This window comes from Lutra lutra, chromosome 17 (assembly GCF_902655055.1).
Source record: "Lutra lutra chromosome 17, mLutLut1.2, whole genome shotgun sequence".
NCBI classification, from domain to species: Eukaryota; Metazoa; Chordata; class Mammalia; order Carnivora; family Mustelidae; genus Lutra; species Lutra lutra.
In genome coordinates this window covers 46769880-46785140 of record NC_062294.1, presented here as the reverse complement: position 1 = coordinate 46785140, position 15261 = coordinate 46769880, and the positions used below count along the sequence as shown (strand labels likewise).

The 15261-nt window shown below is 58.6% G+C and overlaps 1 protein-coding gene across 1 annotated transcript; it reads right to left on the bottom strand.

Annotated features, from left to right (window-relative positions):
- Positions 1 to 71: 71 nt before the first annotated feature.
- Positions 72 to 15037, bottom strand: MAP3K10 (mitogen-activated protein kinase kinase kinase 10). The gene is made up of 10 exons (XM_047710887.1): positions 13757 to 15037; positions 9805 to 9985; positions 6773 to 6921; positions 6140 to 6315; positions 5292 to 5538; positions 3326 to 3442; positions 2630 to 2801; positions 2403 to 2515; positions 1365 to 2015; positions 72 to 685 (listed from the first exon to the last, which is right to left on the bottom strand). Exons 1-10 carry the CDS (start codon positions 14436 to 14438, stop codon positions 363 to 365), a joined length of 2811 nt encoding a protein of 936 aa, XP_047566843.1. The 5' UTR covers positions 14439 to 15037; the 3' UTR covers positions 72 to 362.
- Between the last annotated feature and the right edge of the window lie 224 nt (positions 15038 to 15261).

The following is a 15261-nucleotide window of genomic DNA, read 5'->3' as shown; positions in this document are numbered from 1 at the left end:
GTGGGATAGGGGGTGGGGGTGCCCTCCTGGGGATGACCCAGGATCAGGGCCTGGGCTGGGGAAAGACAGAGCCAAGAGCTGTAGGGGGCAGGGGTTACCTTTAATGCTGCATTTTGTGCCAAATCCCTATGATGCCCTGTCCCTGAGTATCCCTGCCCGCCCTCCCCCCAACTGCAGGGTGGGCACAGGGCCCCACCCTCTGGGGTACAAAGGAATAAATTAAGTGACCCCCACCCCCCCTTCCCCAATAAATAGAGCGAGTATCCTGCCCAGGGCCTCCCCCGCCTTGTGGCACAGCAGGCCGCGGCGGGGCCTGGGGTGCTACATTCATGGCTGCCCAGGCGGGCGGTGGAGGGCGGGCGTCAGCGGGAGCCATGGGCCCCACACAGGGGCACGGTGCTGTCCTGGCTCTGCCCCTCCATGTCCATGTCAAGCAGCGTGGGCTGCATGCCAGGGAGTCCGGGGCTCTCTGGGGTGTCCGGCCTGCTAGGAGGCGAGATGCCGAGTGTCCGGCCAAAGGAGACCAGTTTCCAGGGGTCCAGGCGGGGGCGGCTGGCAGCCGGCCGGGGTCTTGGGGCGAAGGTCAGGGTGGTAGGGCGGCCAGGGAACTCAGGGGGCCGGCGGTGGGTCGGGAACAAGGTCTGGGGGTCGGACAGACGGGGGAAGTCCAGGGGGTCTCGAGGGCCTGGTAAGAGAGGATCAGATGAGGTCAATGGGGTGGGCCAGAGGGTGGCATTGAAAAGCCAGGACCTTTACAGGAGAAGTGGAATTTCTGACTTTTTTTTGGAAATACCCGCTGATGTTTGGTGTGCTCTCCAGCTGGGGCAAGACCTTGGCCTCGGCCCCCAGCACCCCTAAGTGCTCACTCATCTGAGAGCGACTCTGAGCATCTTCCTTAAGCTGTCACAGCCTGTTCCCCTGTCACCCCTCTAAATAAAGCACTCCCCACCAATCCCTCTCTGAAGTGCGGGGTGCACACAGCCCAGCAGAGGGACCTGAGGCACAGTACTGTCTCCGAGGGGCGGGACAGCAGCTCCCTCCCTGCCCAGTGCCTGGCAGTAGGTATAGCCCATTCCTATGCTGATCGTCTTTGGCCTTGTTCATAAATGCACAGGGAACAGCGTCTGGCACAGCAGACTCCCCATAGATGCTGCTGTCGCCAGGAATGTCACCCGCCTGGCCCCTGGAGGCACTTCCGTTTGCCACCTCTCCTGCATCCCGGGGCTCGACCACCCAGCAGTGAGGACCGTGGGGACACAGACCCTAGCATTGAGGGGGTCACCGCTGGGCTGGGACCTTGGACCTTGGGGGAGGGTAGGGAGGGGGTGGCTTTCTGCACCCTGGCTGCCGGGCGCCTCACTCACCAGGGCGGGGAGCCGCGGGCTCAGGCGCCCCCCGCTGCCCCAGCGCACCGTCCGACGGCGTCCGCCGGTGCCCGCGGCTCACTGCGCGCGCGGCCGTGACGTGGGTGGGCGTGAGCGACTGGCGGGGGTCTTTCTTGAAGCTCTCCAGCTCCAGGTCCACTAGGGGGTTGGTGCTGGGCGGGGAGGGGGGCGGGGAGGGCGCGGCCGGCGCGGCCTCGTCGCTGTCGGAGCGCAGCAGCGAACGCGTGGAGTTGCAGTCAGACACGGACGACAGCGACACCAGGGTGGCCGAGGGCGCCAGGCCCGGGCCGGGGGCCGCGTCGTCGCGGCGGCCGGGCGAGCGCCCGGGCGGGCTGAGGCCCCGCGGGAAGCGGCCGGCGCGGGGGAAGAGGCCGTCCAGCCAGCGCCGCTGCTCCTCGCAGTCCGCCGCGCGCGCCTCGGCCACGTCTGCGCCCAGACCCACGGCGCCCAGCAGCGTGGCGCAGCCCAGCAGGGCCAGCTCGCAGCGCCGCCGGCCGCCGTGGCCCGGCCGGGAGAGGGGCGCGGGCGCCCCCGGGGAGGGCTCGGCCGGCAGGGGCACGGTGAGGTAGGACGGGGTGGTGTAGGGGGAGGGGGGCACGCTGTTGTCTCCGTCCGCCTCCGCGAACTCCTCTGCAACCGGGAGGGGGCCCGTCACTCGCCTCCCGGGGCTGGCCGCCCCCCACCCACCCCGCTGTCCCCACGGTGCCCGGGGGGACTTGGTGGCAAGGGGGCAGCCCCAAAAGACCCTCGGGGCAGCGCGGCCACCAAGTTCCACCAAACATGGTTCTGGACTCTTTCCCGCCCCAGAGCCCCCTGCCCCAGGGAATGAGCCTGCAACCAGCGGCTGTTCCAGGACCTTTCCAGGAATGTTGCCGACCCACAGGTCCAGGGCCGCGGCTCCCTCCCGGTAAGCCCACAAGCCCCCAAGCCAGAGGAGAGGTCACTTCTTCCTCTTGGGTTATGTTTCCCTCCGGATGCCCCTCCCTCTCCATTTTAAAGGCACCCTCACCCTCTTACCCATCTCATTGAGGCTGGCGAAGCCTGGGGCGATCGGTGTATGTTTGGGGGATTTGCCCAGGTTGGGGGCGCTTGATGACCACTGTTTGCTTCCTTCCCCCAGGGCCTTCAGCCTGCAGGGAGCACCAGAGATGGGGGGAGGGAGTTAGAGTGCAGGCCTGCTGGCTGTGGGGGAGGGGGCTGGGGGCCAGGGGCAGGGCCAGCGGTGGGCTGTCAGTGGCAAGTACCTCTCCTCCCCTCCAGCCCGCTCCTTCTGCAGGGTGGAGCTGGGTCCCCAGGTCCGGCCCTTCTTCTTGCCTCCAACCAGTTCTTCCTTCTTTGGGGGCCCGCTGCGGCCCCATGTCCCACTGCCACCACCGCTGCTGCCACTGCTGCTGCCACCACCGTCCACAGGAGTCACTGGTCAAGAGAAGCCACTGGGTTACGGGGTCTTGGACAGTGTCTGCCCACTGTGCTCCCCGCCTCACTCTCAGATCCACCCTCCACCAGCAAGTCCAAGGGACCTTGGATTCTAACCCAGGCATGACCCTTCCCTTGCTCATTCCACCCCCACCCCCAGCCTTGGCCCTTGCTGGTCCCTCTGGCAGGGACATACTTCCTTCGGATCCTGGCCCTCCTCGCTCCTTCTCACCCCGCAGGTCCCTGCTCAAACCCCAGCTCCTTACACGGGCCTTCCTGATGTAAAACAGCCATTTTGCTCTTTTATTCCCTTCCCTGCTCTCCTTTACAGCACTTAGCGCTACAGGAAATTGTCCCCCTAACTGACTTGTTGGCTTGTTTATTCTGTCTCTCCAATGAGAATCAGGGAGGGGACCCTGCCTGTCTTGTCCCTGTTGTTCCTGTTCCTCCGGCTCAGTCCATGGTATGTGTGCAGAGAAAGTTTGTTGATGACAGATGGGTCAGGGCCTGGGGGAGATACTCACAGCGAATGGCCCTCAGCCGGGGAATGATGCTGGGGCTCGCTGGGGGGCTGGCCCCGTCGGATCCTTTCCGCTTGTCCAGGGTTGGAGAGGCCTGGACTGTGATCTTATGCTCGAAGCCTGCGAAAAGAAAGAGACTTTCCTGAGCAAGCGGCTCCATGGGTAGCCAAAGAGAAGGTCTCTTTGTAGGATAGAAGGAGTGCTGGAATGGGAACCCCACTGGTTTGCATTCCCAAACTGCCCAAGTTACCTGGAGGCCAAGGATGGGGAGAGGGTGCCCACTTTGGGGCCTCCTGCACCTCTGGGGTAAAGGGCAGCCTTCTAACCATGATGAGCCCACCAGAGACCTCTGGCACATGCCAGAGGTTGAGAGGAAGGATCCTAATTGGGTCCCTAATTAACTAAGGATTGACTATGGATCTAGGCCTAATTGTCCAACGTGGTGGCCATTAGCCACATGTGGCCACGGAGCACTTGCCGTGTGGGATGGCCGCTGAGGAACTGGAGAGTTTACACTTCATCTGTGTGGTTGCAGTGGATTTAAACTTAAACTTAGAAATGGATACTCAGTTTGGTTATTGAAAACCTTGAAGTACGTTTGGAACAACTTGGGTATGTGAATCGCGCGCGCGTGTGTGTGTGTCTACTTTCCCAACTGCAAATTTCATGAAATCTAAACGCAGATCAAGTATTTTTTGATGCAGATTTAGTGCCTGGACCAAGTCAGATGCACTGTAACTTGTATGCTGGGTTTCAAAGATTGAGTATGAATAAAAAAGGTAAAATCCCTAACAACGTTTCCTGTGTTGGTTACATGGGACACCATAACATTTTGGATCTATATATTGGGCTAAATAAAATACATTGTTAAATTCAATGCCACCTATTTCTTTTTCCAGCTTTTAAGGAGGCCAGGAGGAGATTTAAAACTTAGCTGTGTGGCTTGCATTAGGTTTTGTTGGCCAGTGCTGTTTTGAGCACTGCACTATGGCTTCTAATATCCCAGAGACAGAGTCGAGCAGACTTTACAGGGCTTATGGAGGTGAGCACTGTAAGGGTCCCTAGGAAGCAGCCTTTGGGAAAACAAGAGCCCAAACCTGAACTTGAAATTGATTAAGCCATGTGAAACAAAAGGGCTGAAGGTCAGCAATTTCACATGGTTTAATACCACTTTATCAGAAATGCAGGGGAAGGGGTGCCTGGGTGGCTCAGTGGGTTAAAGCCTCTGCATTCAGCTCAGGTCATGATTCCAGGGTCCTGGGATCGAGCCCCACATCGGGCTCTCTGCTCAGCAGGGAGCGTGCTTCCTCCTCTCTCTCTGCCTGCCTCTCTGCCTACTTGTAATCTCTGTCTGTCAAATAAATAAATAAAATCTTAGAAAAAAAAGAAAAAAAATTAAAAAAAAAAAAAAAAAGAAATGCAGGGGAAGGAGGGGTGTGTTATGTGATGCCAGGGGGATCCAGGGGGCTGCAAGCGGCAACATCCGCTCCCATTGTGGGAGATGCCATGGATAAATGATGTTCCTCAACAAATTTCTGGCAAGCCAGAAAAAGCAGGAGACTGAAAGATAATTAAAAAACAACAACAACAACAACAACAAAAACTAAACTAAAACAAAACAAAAAAAATTAAAACAAACGAACAAAACAGATGGGAGAGGAAACAACGAAGAGAAGTAGAGGAATGAATACCTCGAAGGTCATAAAAGAGGTTACTCTCGGTGGAGGTGGGGATGGCTGGGGATTGGTGTTCAGAAGGGGTGTGAGGGCACTCGGGGTGGCTGGAGGTTCTCTCTGCCTTCATGGGGCAGGGACCTATATGTGCTCCGGAAGCTATACTGTTTTCTGGTCTTTTTCCACATGCGTGATATAGTTAGCAAGGAAAAAAAGTTTACAAACTAAAAGGAAGATGAAAAGCCCTTGTTAGGCCTGGTCCTGGCAGCCTCGGGGGGTGGGGCCGGGGGCGGTACCGGAGGGCAGGCTGATGTGGCTGCCGCCTTCCCGCAGCTTGAGGAGGCGGCTGCGCTTGAAGTTGCCCTTGCGTTTGCGGACCCGCGGCTTCTCCTGGCTCAGCTGGCACATGAGCAGGTGCAGCTCCCGCTCCACGATGTCCATCTCGCGCTCCGCCAGCTCCTGCTCCCGCCGCCGCAGCTGCTCCTCCTGGAAGCGCTGCTCCTGAGCGGCCCGCAGCAGCTCCTCCTCCCGACTCCGGAGCTCCTGGGGAGGAGCCAGGAGGCTGGGGATCAGGGGGCATACCTATCTGCCCCCTAGCCCCGTACCCACCTCTCTCCGCCCCCCCTCCGCCCCGGGGATGCACCCGCGGCTGCTGTGGTCAGGGCATAGCACGAGCACGACCAGCGATGGGGCAACTCACTCTTTACCAGCCCTGTCAGGAGATGAGACTGTTTTAGCACAAAGAAAGGGGTGACTTTATTTTTTCCCCCTTTGATTTTTAATTTTTTGGCTCCTCAATTTGGAAAACTTCAAACATCCAAAAAAGGCAAAGTAGTGCACCAATGTACTGTTCACCACTGGAGGTCAGCCACTGTTCATACTTTGCAAAGCTGCCTTCATGTCACATCTCCCTTGCCTCCCCTGTCCTTCCCATTCTGGCTGTTGGGTTTCAGAACCCCATAGATCAGGCAGTATCACTTGTAAGAATGTCAGTGCCTGGTGCCTTTTCTTATTATGCAAAGAAGCCCCCCTTGGCTCTGGATGGACCCAAAAACTGCAGCTCAGGGGAGGGGCCTCTGCCCCACTGAAGGCCCCAGAAGGCAGGCTCTCACTTCATTCCACCCACTCTGTCCCCTGCCTTCACCTTCTCTTTGGTCCGGAGGTCATCGAACATATGCTGAATTTCCAGCTTCCAGTCTTCCTGCAGCGAGTGGAAGGACTCCAGTGGCATCTGGAACAGAGCTGACTGTTCGATGACTTCAAGCCGCTTCAAGATGCTCCCGAAATCTGGCCGCCCGTGGGGTTCTGGGTCCCAGCATTCTGGGGTGGGGGTGGGGAGGACAGCGGTGGGAGGGGAGATGTCAGTGGTCGTGCTCTGGGGCATCACCTTGCTCCATGGAAGGCAGGACTTCAGGGGACTGTGGACCGACAACTTCCACGGAGCCGAGGGGAAGGAAGGCAGAGCCAAATTCCGGGCAACATTTCACTCAATGAAACTCTGGGAGAGAAACCTGGGGACCCGCTCCCTCATGTGTGGCAGAATCAAGGATCAGGGAGGAATCCCAGGGCCAGTGAATGCTAACAGCTGGCCTGAGGAGCCGTGGGCCTGGCCAGAACAGGAGTCTGGGGGCCATGGAGGCAGTCTGTAGTCTGATGGTTGCAGCCCCTTCTCCCTCATTTCTGGGCCCACTGGGATGGATGGGTGTGAAGGGGTGAGGGCTGGCCCGAGGGCCCCTGCCACCCGAGCTGAGCCTATCTCCACAGGGCCCTGGCTCACCCTCCAGGAGGCGGGCAAAGGGCTCGGGGCACGTGGAGGGGATGGGCAGCGTCAGCTTGTTCATAGCCACGCCATACGCCACGGCCAAGGCGTCGATTTCACGGTAGGGGACCTCACCCGTCAGCAGCTCCCAGAGCAGCACCCCGAAGCTGCAGGTGGGGAAGAGGGAGGGGTGATGCTGCAGCCCACCCGAATCCTCACCTACACCCCAGCCCTGCCTCTGGTCCCCTGGGGGGCCTCCCTCACCCCAGCAACCCCCAGTGAGGCCACAAGAACATGATTGACCTCTGCCGGCCTGATCTCAAATAGATGTTATGGGGTTGGCTCTCTCTGATGTCTTGCCTTTGCTCTCTCTCCCCTCACCCCTACCTGAAAACCTTCAGTGTGTCCCCTGTGCCCATGGGGCAAAGGCACTTTTCTTAGCCCTGACCTCTGATGACCCCTGTAGCCCCTGCCTCTAAGTGCTCTTGCCCCTGCACCAACCCCAGCACCAGCTGCGGTCACGTCGAACAAGTTGAACCAGCCCTGTTCTTCCTACCCTCTGGCTTCGCACATGCTGTTCCCTTTGTCGAGGACATCCTTCCCTTTGCGTAACTGTCCTTTAAGTCAGAATTCAGGTACCCTCTCTACCAGGAAGCCTTCCTTGATTCCACAGCCTCCAAAGCTAGGTTAGAGGCCCCTCCTCTATGTTCCCACAAGACCCCTCAGCACTTACCTCTAAAAACAAGTTAACACTATTTAACATGTATAAAGCACTTACTCCAGGCCAGCACCGTGCTAGGCGCTCTCAGTAATCCTCACAACAGCCCTGTAAGGCAGAAGGTATGGGTATGACCCCCGTTTTATCCGGCGAGCAGGCACAGGCTCAGAGAGGCTAAGTTGTCTGCCTAAAGGTCACACAGCCAGTAAGTGGACAGGTCTCAGGCCTGCTTGAGGCCCATGGCAGTGTCCTTAATGGATATGCAACACCGGGGCATGCACCCCTCTGCTGGTCCCCTGCGGGTCCACCTGCTCCGGGAAACTGAGCTCCCTCAGGAGCCTAATGACCATCTCATGCAGCGCCCGGCATGCGGAAGGTCCCCGGGCTCCCCCACATCCACGCGTGCGTTCACTCCACATAGAAACACATCCGCTCTGTGCCAGACATTGTTCTAGGCCCCGGAGCAAGAGGGACACCATGTCTCCTCTCCTCCAGTGGGCAGCCTCCCTTCTCCTGGCCTGCACTGGGACTCTGAGTGGGGCGTATCCTGTCTGAAATCATTTTCCATCCTCCTTTGTAGCTAAGGGAGCCTCTGTGGCGACGGCCCCGGACAGTGGGATGGAGGAGGCTATGTCCGCTGCAACTAACTGCTGGGAAGCGTCCTTAGAGAGAAGGGGTGTCTTTTCTGCTTTTGGCCTTCCTACTGGCTGTAATGTGGTCCTAAAGGCTGGAGCCCAAGGAGCCACTTTGGATGTTGGATGATGAAGCGAGCTTGGGAACAGAGGCCACTCGAGGTGGAGGAAAACAGCAGCGGCATGAACCCCGTACCTTCCCTGCATCGCTGGAAACCTGTTGGGATGTTTGGACTGTCATGACCACCAGGGAGCGTGATGACGTCTGGGGGCCAGGAACCATGTATGCCTGGTGTCCTGAAAAGTACAGGTGGGACCACACAAGGAAGAATGACCTTGCCTGATGTCAGTGACACCCCTGTTGAGGAACCCCCTGATCTAGGATCCCGAATTCCTGTTGTCGGGGGCCCCACAGAGGCCCTGGGCTTTACATGCAAGCAGAAGCTTCCATTTGTTGCATTTGGGGTTTTCTGCTCAGAGATCTGGCTCTGTTAAATGTTCGGTACCACAGATGAATGCTTCAACATAAAGCCACTCAGAGCCTTCTCCGAAGGGCTGCACTGCTCTCACGGAGACCTCCTGTCTGATTTGTCTGCCCCAAAGCCATGACTTTGCTGCTTGGTCCATCTGGAGCCTCAGCTGGGGACTGACCTGGGTTGGGCTCCCTCCCAGGAGGAGGCCAGGGGTTGAAGAGGTCCAGCTGCCACCAACCAGCCTCGCTGGTGAGGGCAACAGCCTCCTCACTGGCGCCCTCCCCCACTACTCCTGTCCCCCACAATCCTGTCCTCATCCTCCAGCCCAGGGAGCCTTGCAACACTCAGCCAGACCATGCCATTCACTAAGGTCACTCTCGGCTTTCGCCCGCACATAGAATAAAGCCCAGTGCCTGGTCCCTCGTCCCGCTCTCTCCTCTGTCATTTCCTACCACCTCTCTCCTTGCCTGCTCTGCTCCAGCCGCGTGGGCCTCGTAGTTGTATCTGGAATGGACCAAGCTTGTTCTCACGCTGGTGTCTCCTTTGTGGGCCCTGTCCCCATTGCCTGGGAAGCTTCTTCCCCCAAACTGCACAGGGCTGGCTCCCTCGTGTCTGTCCGAACTCAGTTCAAGTCTTGCTTCCCAGCAAAGCCTTCCCCAAAGTCATCCTCCGGCTTTTCGATCTGCCCCCTGGCTCTTGATACCGTCTGCTGCTTTGTCCTGGGGGTTAGCTCGATATCTTTTGAAATTATTTTAGGACTTTTTAAACTCAAAACCAGCTGTTTTCCCAGCTTTTTTGTGTGTTTATTTACTTATTTATTATCCCCATGGCCAGGAAATGTGTCTACTTTTATTTCCTGCCGTATCCCTAGCACCCAGAGTAGACGGACGGACGGCTGGGTGTATGGGTGGATGGACGGATGCCTCCAAAGGCCTCAGTTCCCTGCTGACAAGTGGGGTGGCATGCTAGATGGTGTCTGAGGACCCTGGTGCTGACACCTTATCTCTAGATCTTTGGAATTTTCCACTCGAATCCGAGTCCTCAGCTGCCACCTGACCGCACGGAGCAGACACCCGCTTTGGTGTCTGCCAGCCTGGCCTTGCCAGCGGGCCCCTTGGCCAGGCCCGGATCCTCGCTTCAGTGGGAGACCACCCCTCCCACTCTGTCACCCCTCCCCCCGCCCCTGCTCCCCCATTGCCAGGACTCCCCCGCCGCCCCCATCAGCACCTCCAGACGTCACTGCTTTTGGAGAAGAGGGAGAGGCGGATGACCTCTGGAGCCATCCAGGCGTAAGTCCCCGCAGCGCTCATTTTGGTGGTCTTGTGCCACTCGCGGGCGAGGCCGAAGTCTGTGATCTTGAGCACCGTGTCTGCGAGGTTGTGGTTCTCGATGGCCTCCAGGATAAGGACTGGGGGGTGGGGAGGAAGAAAGGCGGGTCACCCCACAGCTTCTGGGCTGCAGACCCGAGTGTCCCGGCCCCTGCCTCAACTGGAGTCCCCGACTTGTTCTCTCCTCACCTTAAGCTGTCCATCCCCCTCCCCGCAGTGGCTCCTTTCCTGGTCTGGAATATCGTGGACCCTTCCCTGCAGTCCAATCCCTGCCCCAGGCTCCCACGAATGCGGAGGGGGCGTCTCCTGGGCCCACTACCCTCCTCACTTCAACCTGGGCTCTGGGGAGCTCATCGCAAGGTCTGTAGCCAATGCCTTGGTTCTCCTTGGTCTAGGCCTTGAATTCCCAGCCAGCCCAGAGGCAGGAACTACAGGCCATGAGCAGAAGGAATGAATGTGGTTCTGTCTTTGTTACCCCCTGTGGCAAACTGCATGGGCGGGGGCGCATTCTACTTCCTTCTGCAGCATCACAGTCCTGGCCAGGTGATTGTGCCTTCCTCTCCCCCGGGAAAGAGGCAGAATGCATTTCCCCCTCCTTGACTTCCGGGTTGTTAGCCACGTGACTTGTTTTGGTCAACAGGATGAGGCTGAAGTGACAGAATGCCAGGTCCTAGCCTAGGCCTTGAGAGGCCTCACCCATCTGCCTGCCCTCTCAGCTTCTGCCATCACCGAGAGACCATGCTCTGCTCGGCTAGCCTGCTGGTCCAGAGTGCACGGGAGCTACCTGGAGTCAAGGCTCTCCGGCTGAGCCCAGCCTACAGCTTACCCTCTGGCAGGCGTGCATGTGTGAGCAGCAATGAATGACATCAAGTTTTAAGACACTGAGCCTTGGGGGTGACTTGTTTCATAGCATTAGGGTGACAAAATCAGACAGACATATCCCCCAAGCATATTGAGTGGTTCCAGCTTGCTGCCTGGGATGGTTCCTAACGATGATTATAATCACAGCTGGTTTTATCAGCAGTCCGTTATATGGTATGCACTGTGCTAAGCCCTTCACATGAATTAACTAGAAAGCAGCCCATTTTATCGACTAGGCTCAGAGAGATGAAGTCTCCTGGCCAAGATCATACAGCTAGAAAACTGTGCAGCAAAGACCTGATCAAGATCTGTCCCGAGAGCCCAATCTCTTATCTGCTATGATGTTCTACCAGCTTCTACCAAACGGAGGCCCCAAAGCGTACAGGGTCCTGCCTCGGTTTGAATCCCGTTCTGCCGCTCACTAGCAGATCCTTGTTAATGTATTCTTCTTAACGCTAAAATTTCTCCTCTGTTAAATGGAGACAACGGTAATATTTACTCTAGAGGGTTGTAGGAAGGATTTAGGGCCTGAAGCAACAGTTCGTCCTTACAAAATCCTGGCTATTGTTATTAGTATGCGACGTCACCGTAATTGGTCCTTAGTCCTCCACCTGGATCTTTGATCCTTTCTGGCTACATCTCCCATCATCAAAGCCCAGAGGCCTCCCTCAACTCTCTGGCATATGACTCCATCCCTCTCTTCTTGGTCCCCACCTCTCCTATTTGTGGGGTGACCCTGTGACAGAGGGAACTCCCTCCCATCTGCGTCACCCCTGCATAGAAACCCTCTAATGGCTTCCACGGCATTGACTAAAATACCCCAAATCCTCATCATGGCCCCCAGGGTCATCCTGATCTGGGCCCTGCCTACACTTCTGACCTCATCTTCTAATTCTGCCTCATTCCTCTTCTTCCAGCCCCTCTGGTCTCCTCGCTGTTTTCTCCAACAAGGCATGTTCATTCCCACCTTGGGACCTTGGGTCGTCTTTGCTCAGGCCTCCACTCCAGGACTGCCTCCCCTGCCTATCTGACTCCAAGAGCTCCTTCTGCCTCATCTGTGATCTACTTTATTTCCTTCAGAGCCCCTGATACTCTCTGGAAACTGTCATCTATCTCTCTACCTACCCATTTAAATAACCATCATCTACTTCTATTTATTGGCCCCTAACTTCCATATGGGGAAATCTTGCCTGGTTCACTTCTGTAATCCCAGAGCTTACGATAGGGCCCATATACTTAATTCTACTTATGAATTACTGGTTGAATGAACCAGTGTATGTGCAACACCAGGAGAGGGGCTCCTTTGGGAAAGAGGAATGGAGGAAGCCGGGCTGTGAAGTCCCATGACCTGTCCCAGCCACAGACCTGTCCCACTGACTGAGCCTACAGAGCCCCAACAATCCTATGTCCAGTAGCAATGGCTGCAGGAAACCTGGCGGCACGGGTGTGTGTCCTTACACTCCACCTTTAGGCTGTTGAATCAGCAGGGGTGAGGAAGGGCCAAGAGCACAGTCAGCCTTCAAGAGGACATGCTGCCCATCCTGCCTCCACTTGCCCAGCATATCAGAGCATCAGGGAAGGCAGGAGCCATCTGTGTGTCTCTTGCTCCATTCCCCAGCCCTGGCACAGCGCTTGGCACCCCTCGAGCTCCTGGCACCTCTGTTTGTGCCCAAATGCGAGGCCTAGAAGGTAAGGAACACACATCCTTCTGCTGCAGGGGCTTTGCTGTTGCGGAGCGGGTTGGGGAGGGCAGAGCGACAAAATTGTAAAAAAAAACCCAAAAAACAAAAAACAAAACCCGCAAGATGAATTCAAACAAATGTCAAGGTGCGGAATTGGCAGAAATCAGAAGTAGATGAGATGTGGGGGTCCAAAGGTGAGGGCAAAGGGGAACCCGTCACATTTCAGGTGAGGCACACTCTGGCCTCATTCACTGCTGAGCCCTTTCCTTAGCGCATGACTTGGCCCAACAAACATCAGATGAGAAAAGAAAGAATGAATCCATCAGTGTGGAAGGAAAGGGAGTGAGGTGAGGCAGAGGAAGGATGGGAGGAGCCAGGAAGGTAGGCTTTCCCCTGCTGTATACTTAGGACCCCGGGCAGGGTGTGGCTCGGGAAGTACTGGGGAATGAATGAAATCTTTAGTTTGTGAGGACCACAAGGGTGGAAACCACTGGGAAGAGGTGCTCAATTAACATGTGCTAACATCATGAGAAGCTCCTGGACCTAAGTGGGGGTCCTGGGGAGCCTTCCCTTCTGCCTGGCCCCAGTTCCCATTCAACCAACCAAGCAACTTCTGAGAGCCTGGGATAAGCCCGGAATCCTGGAAGCTTTTACATAAGGCACATCCCGCTTCCTCCTCCCTCACCTCCACTTGGCCTCCGCTAGCTGGGGTAGAGGCCTGGGAGGACTCCAGGAAATGGTTCTCAAGTGGGGGCGGCTTTATCCTCCCCCCACCCCCAGGGGACGTTTGGCAATGTCTGGAGACAAGTTTCGGTTATCATAACTGGGGATGGGGAATGCTCAGGGCATCTGGTGGGCAGAGGCCCATGAGCCTGCTAAAGAGACCCCGACACACAGGGCAGCCTGCTCAGATCCTCTGGCCCCAAAGGTAAATAGTGCCGAGGCTGAGAAACCCTGACTCCAGGCTAGGCTCTTTCTATCCCCGCCCTGCAGACTCTGGCATCGGGGCTGGAGAGCGAATGCCATGAGGGCGGCCACTGCATTGGTGCTGTTTGATGCCAGGAGGGCAGGGCCAGTCACATTAACAAAGCGACTGTGACTCTGTAGTCTGGGGTACAGGTGGCCCCTTGACCTTTCTGAGCCTCCTTTTCCTCCCTTAATGGCGAGGCCTGCCTCACTTGGCCGGGAAGGTAATCTCCTGCCCCTTCTCACCCTAGGCAGTGTCTTCTGGTGTCCCCATTTCCCACCACCTACAATTGACCTCACAAGATTCGTAGAAGCAAGTTTTGGGGGGAGGACACCACTTACTGTTGATGGACTTGAGGTCCCGGTGGATGATGGGCACAGGGGCATCATTGTGTAGGTAGTTCATGCCCCGGGCCACCTGCACAGCCCAGTTGACCAGCACGTGAGGGGGCACCCGGCGGCCTGCCAGCACCCTGCTCAGTGCGCCCCCCCTGGCATACTCCATCACCAGGCAGAGGTGTGGGGGGCTGAGGCAGGCACCTCGGAGGGCAATGATGTTGGGGTGCTTCAGGGCTCCGAAGAGCCGGGCCTCCTGGCGCACCTGCTCTGCTGTCACTGCCGGGTCCCGCTCAGGGTCCAGCCGGGCGGCCTTGACAGCCACCTCCTCGCCGCGCCACAGGGCCCGGTAGACCTTGCCAAAGCCCCCTACACCGATGATCTCCTCTAGCTGCAGCTCGTGGAAAGGGATCTCCTGGGGCAGCTGGAGGCCCGCGGGCGCGGCGGGGGCGCCGGGGGCTACGTAGTTGCTGGGGAAAACGCCCACACGGCCGCTGGGTAGCTGCCCGGTCCACCAGCCCTCGTCGCCCGACACCGCACAGTCCTGGGAAAGCACCTGGACGCGGTCGCCCCTCCGCAGGGTCAGCTCCTCATCGCCCGCCGCCTCGTAGTCGAACACCGCGGTCCAGACGGGCCCCGTGGGGGTCGTGCCCCACTCCTTGGCCGTCCCCCCCTCCTCCTCCTCCATGGGGGAGGGGCCGGGGGCTGCGGGAGGCCGCTTCACACTGGCTGCCCGCGGGATGCAGAGGGGGGGCCCCGGTGGCCAGGATGGGGGGCAGTCCCTGCGGGTTTTAGGGGGCTCCTGGTGGCCATGGCCGGGGGGAGGGGGGCCTCCGCAGGAGCAACAAAAAGCCTCCTTAAAAGGGCAGGGTCGTCCCCTCTGATTTAGCTGCCCAAGCGGGGCGGGGTGCGGGAAGGGCGGCGGGTTCACCTGTTCCCCCCAAATGTCAGGGCGCTAAGAGGGCCTGGCCGCGCGGCTCCCGAATTCCTGCCGGGGCCCGCCGGTGGTGGACGAGGGTGAGGGAAGCAGGCAGCCCCCTTCCCCGCGCCTCTCACCCCGCGCAGCTCCACCGGCGGCCCCCGGCTCCGCATCCCGGGCCACGACTGCCGGGCGGGGTGGGGGTGGTTGGGCCCGGGGGGCGCCTGCCCCGCGATGGGGTGGCGCGCCCCTCGGCCTTCTCACGCGCGGGGCGGCCGGTCAGCCCCCATCCTCAGCACCGGCCTCCCGGTCGGCCCCAGCCCTGCCCCCGCCCGCGCCGCTTCCCGGGGCCGCCGGCGGTGCCTGAGTGACGTGCTCGCCGCCGCCGCCGCGGTGCCGCCTGGGAGTTGTAGTCTCCGCCCGGGCGGCCTCGAGGCTGTCCCCTAGCCCCCAGAGCCCCGCTGCCAACCTCGGGCCACAGTGGGGACCCCGGGGGGCCGAAGGAATCCTCCCGGGGAGATAAGCCTGGCCTCGGACCCTGGGACCCCTTGGACCGGACGCCTGGAGGAGGGGAGGAGGAGGGGGCCAAGCG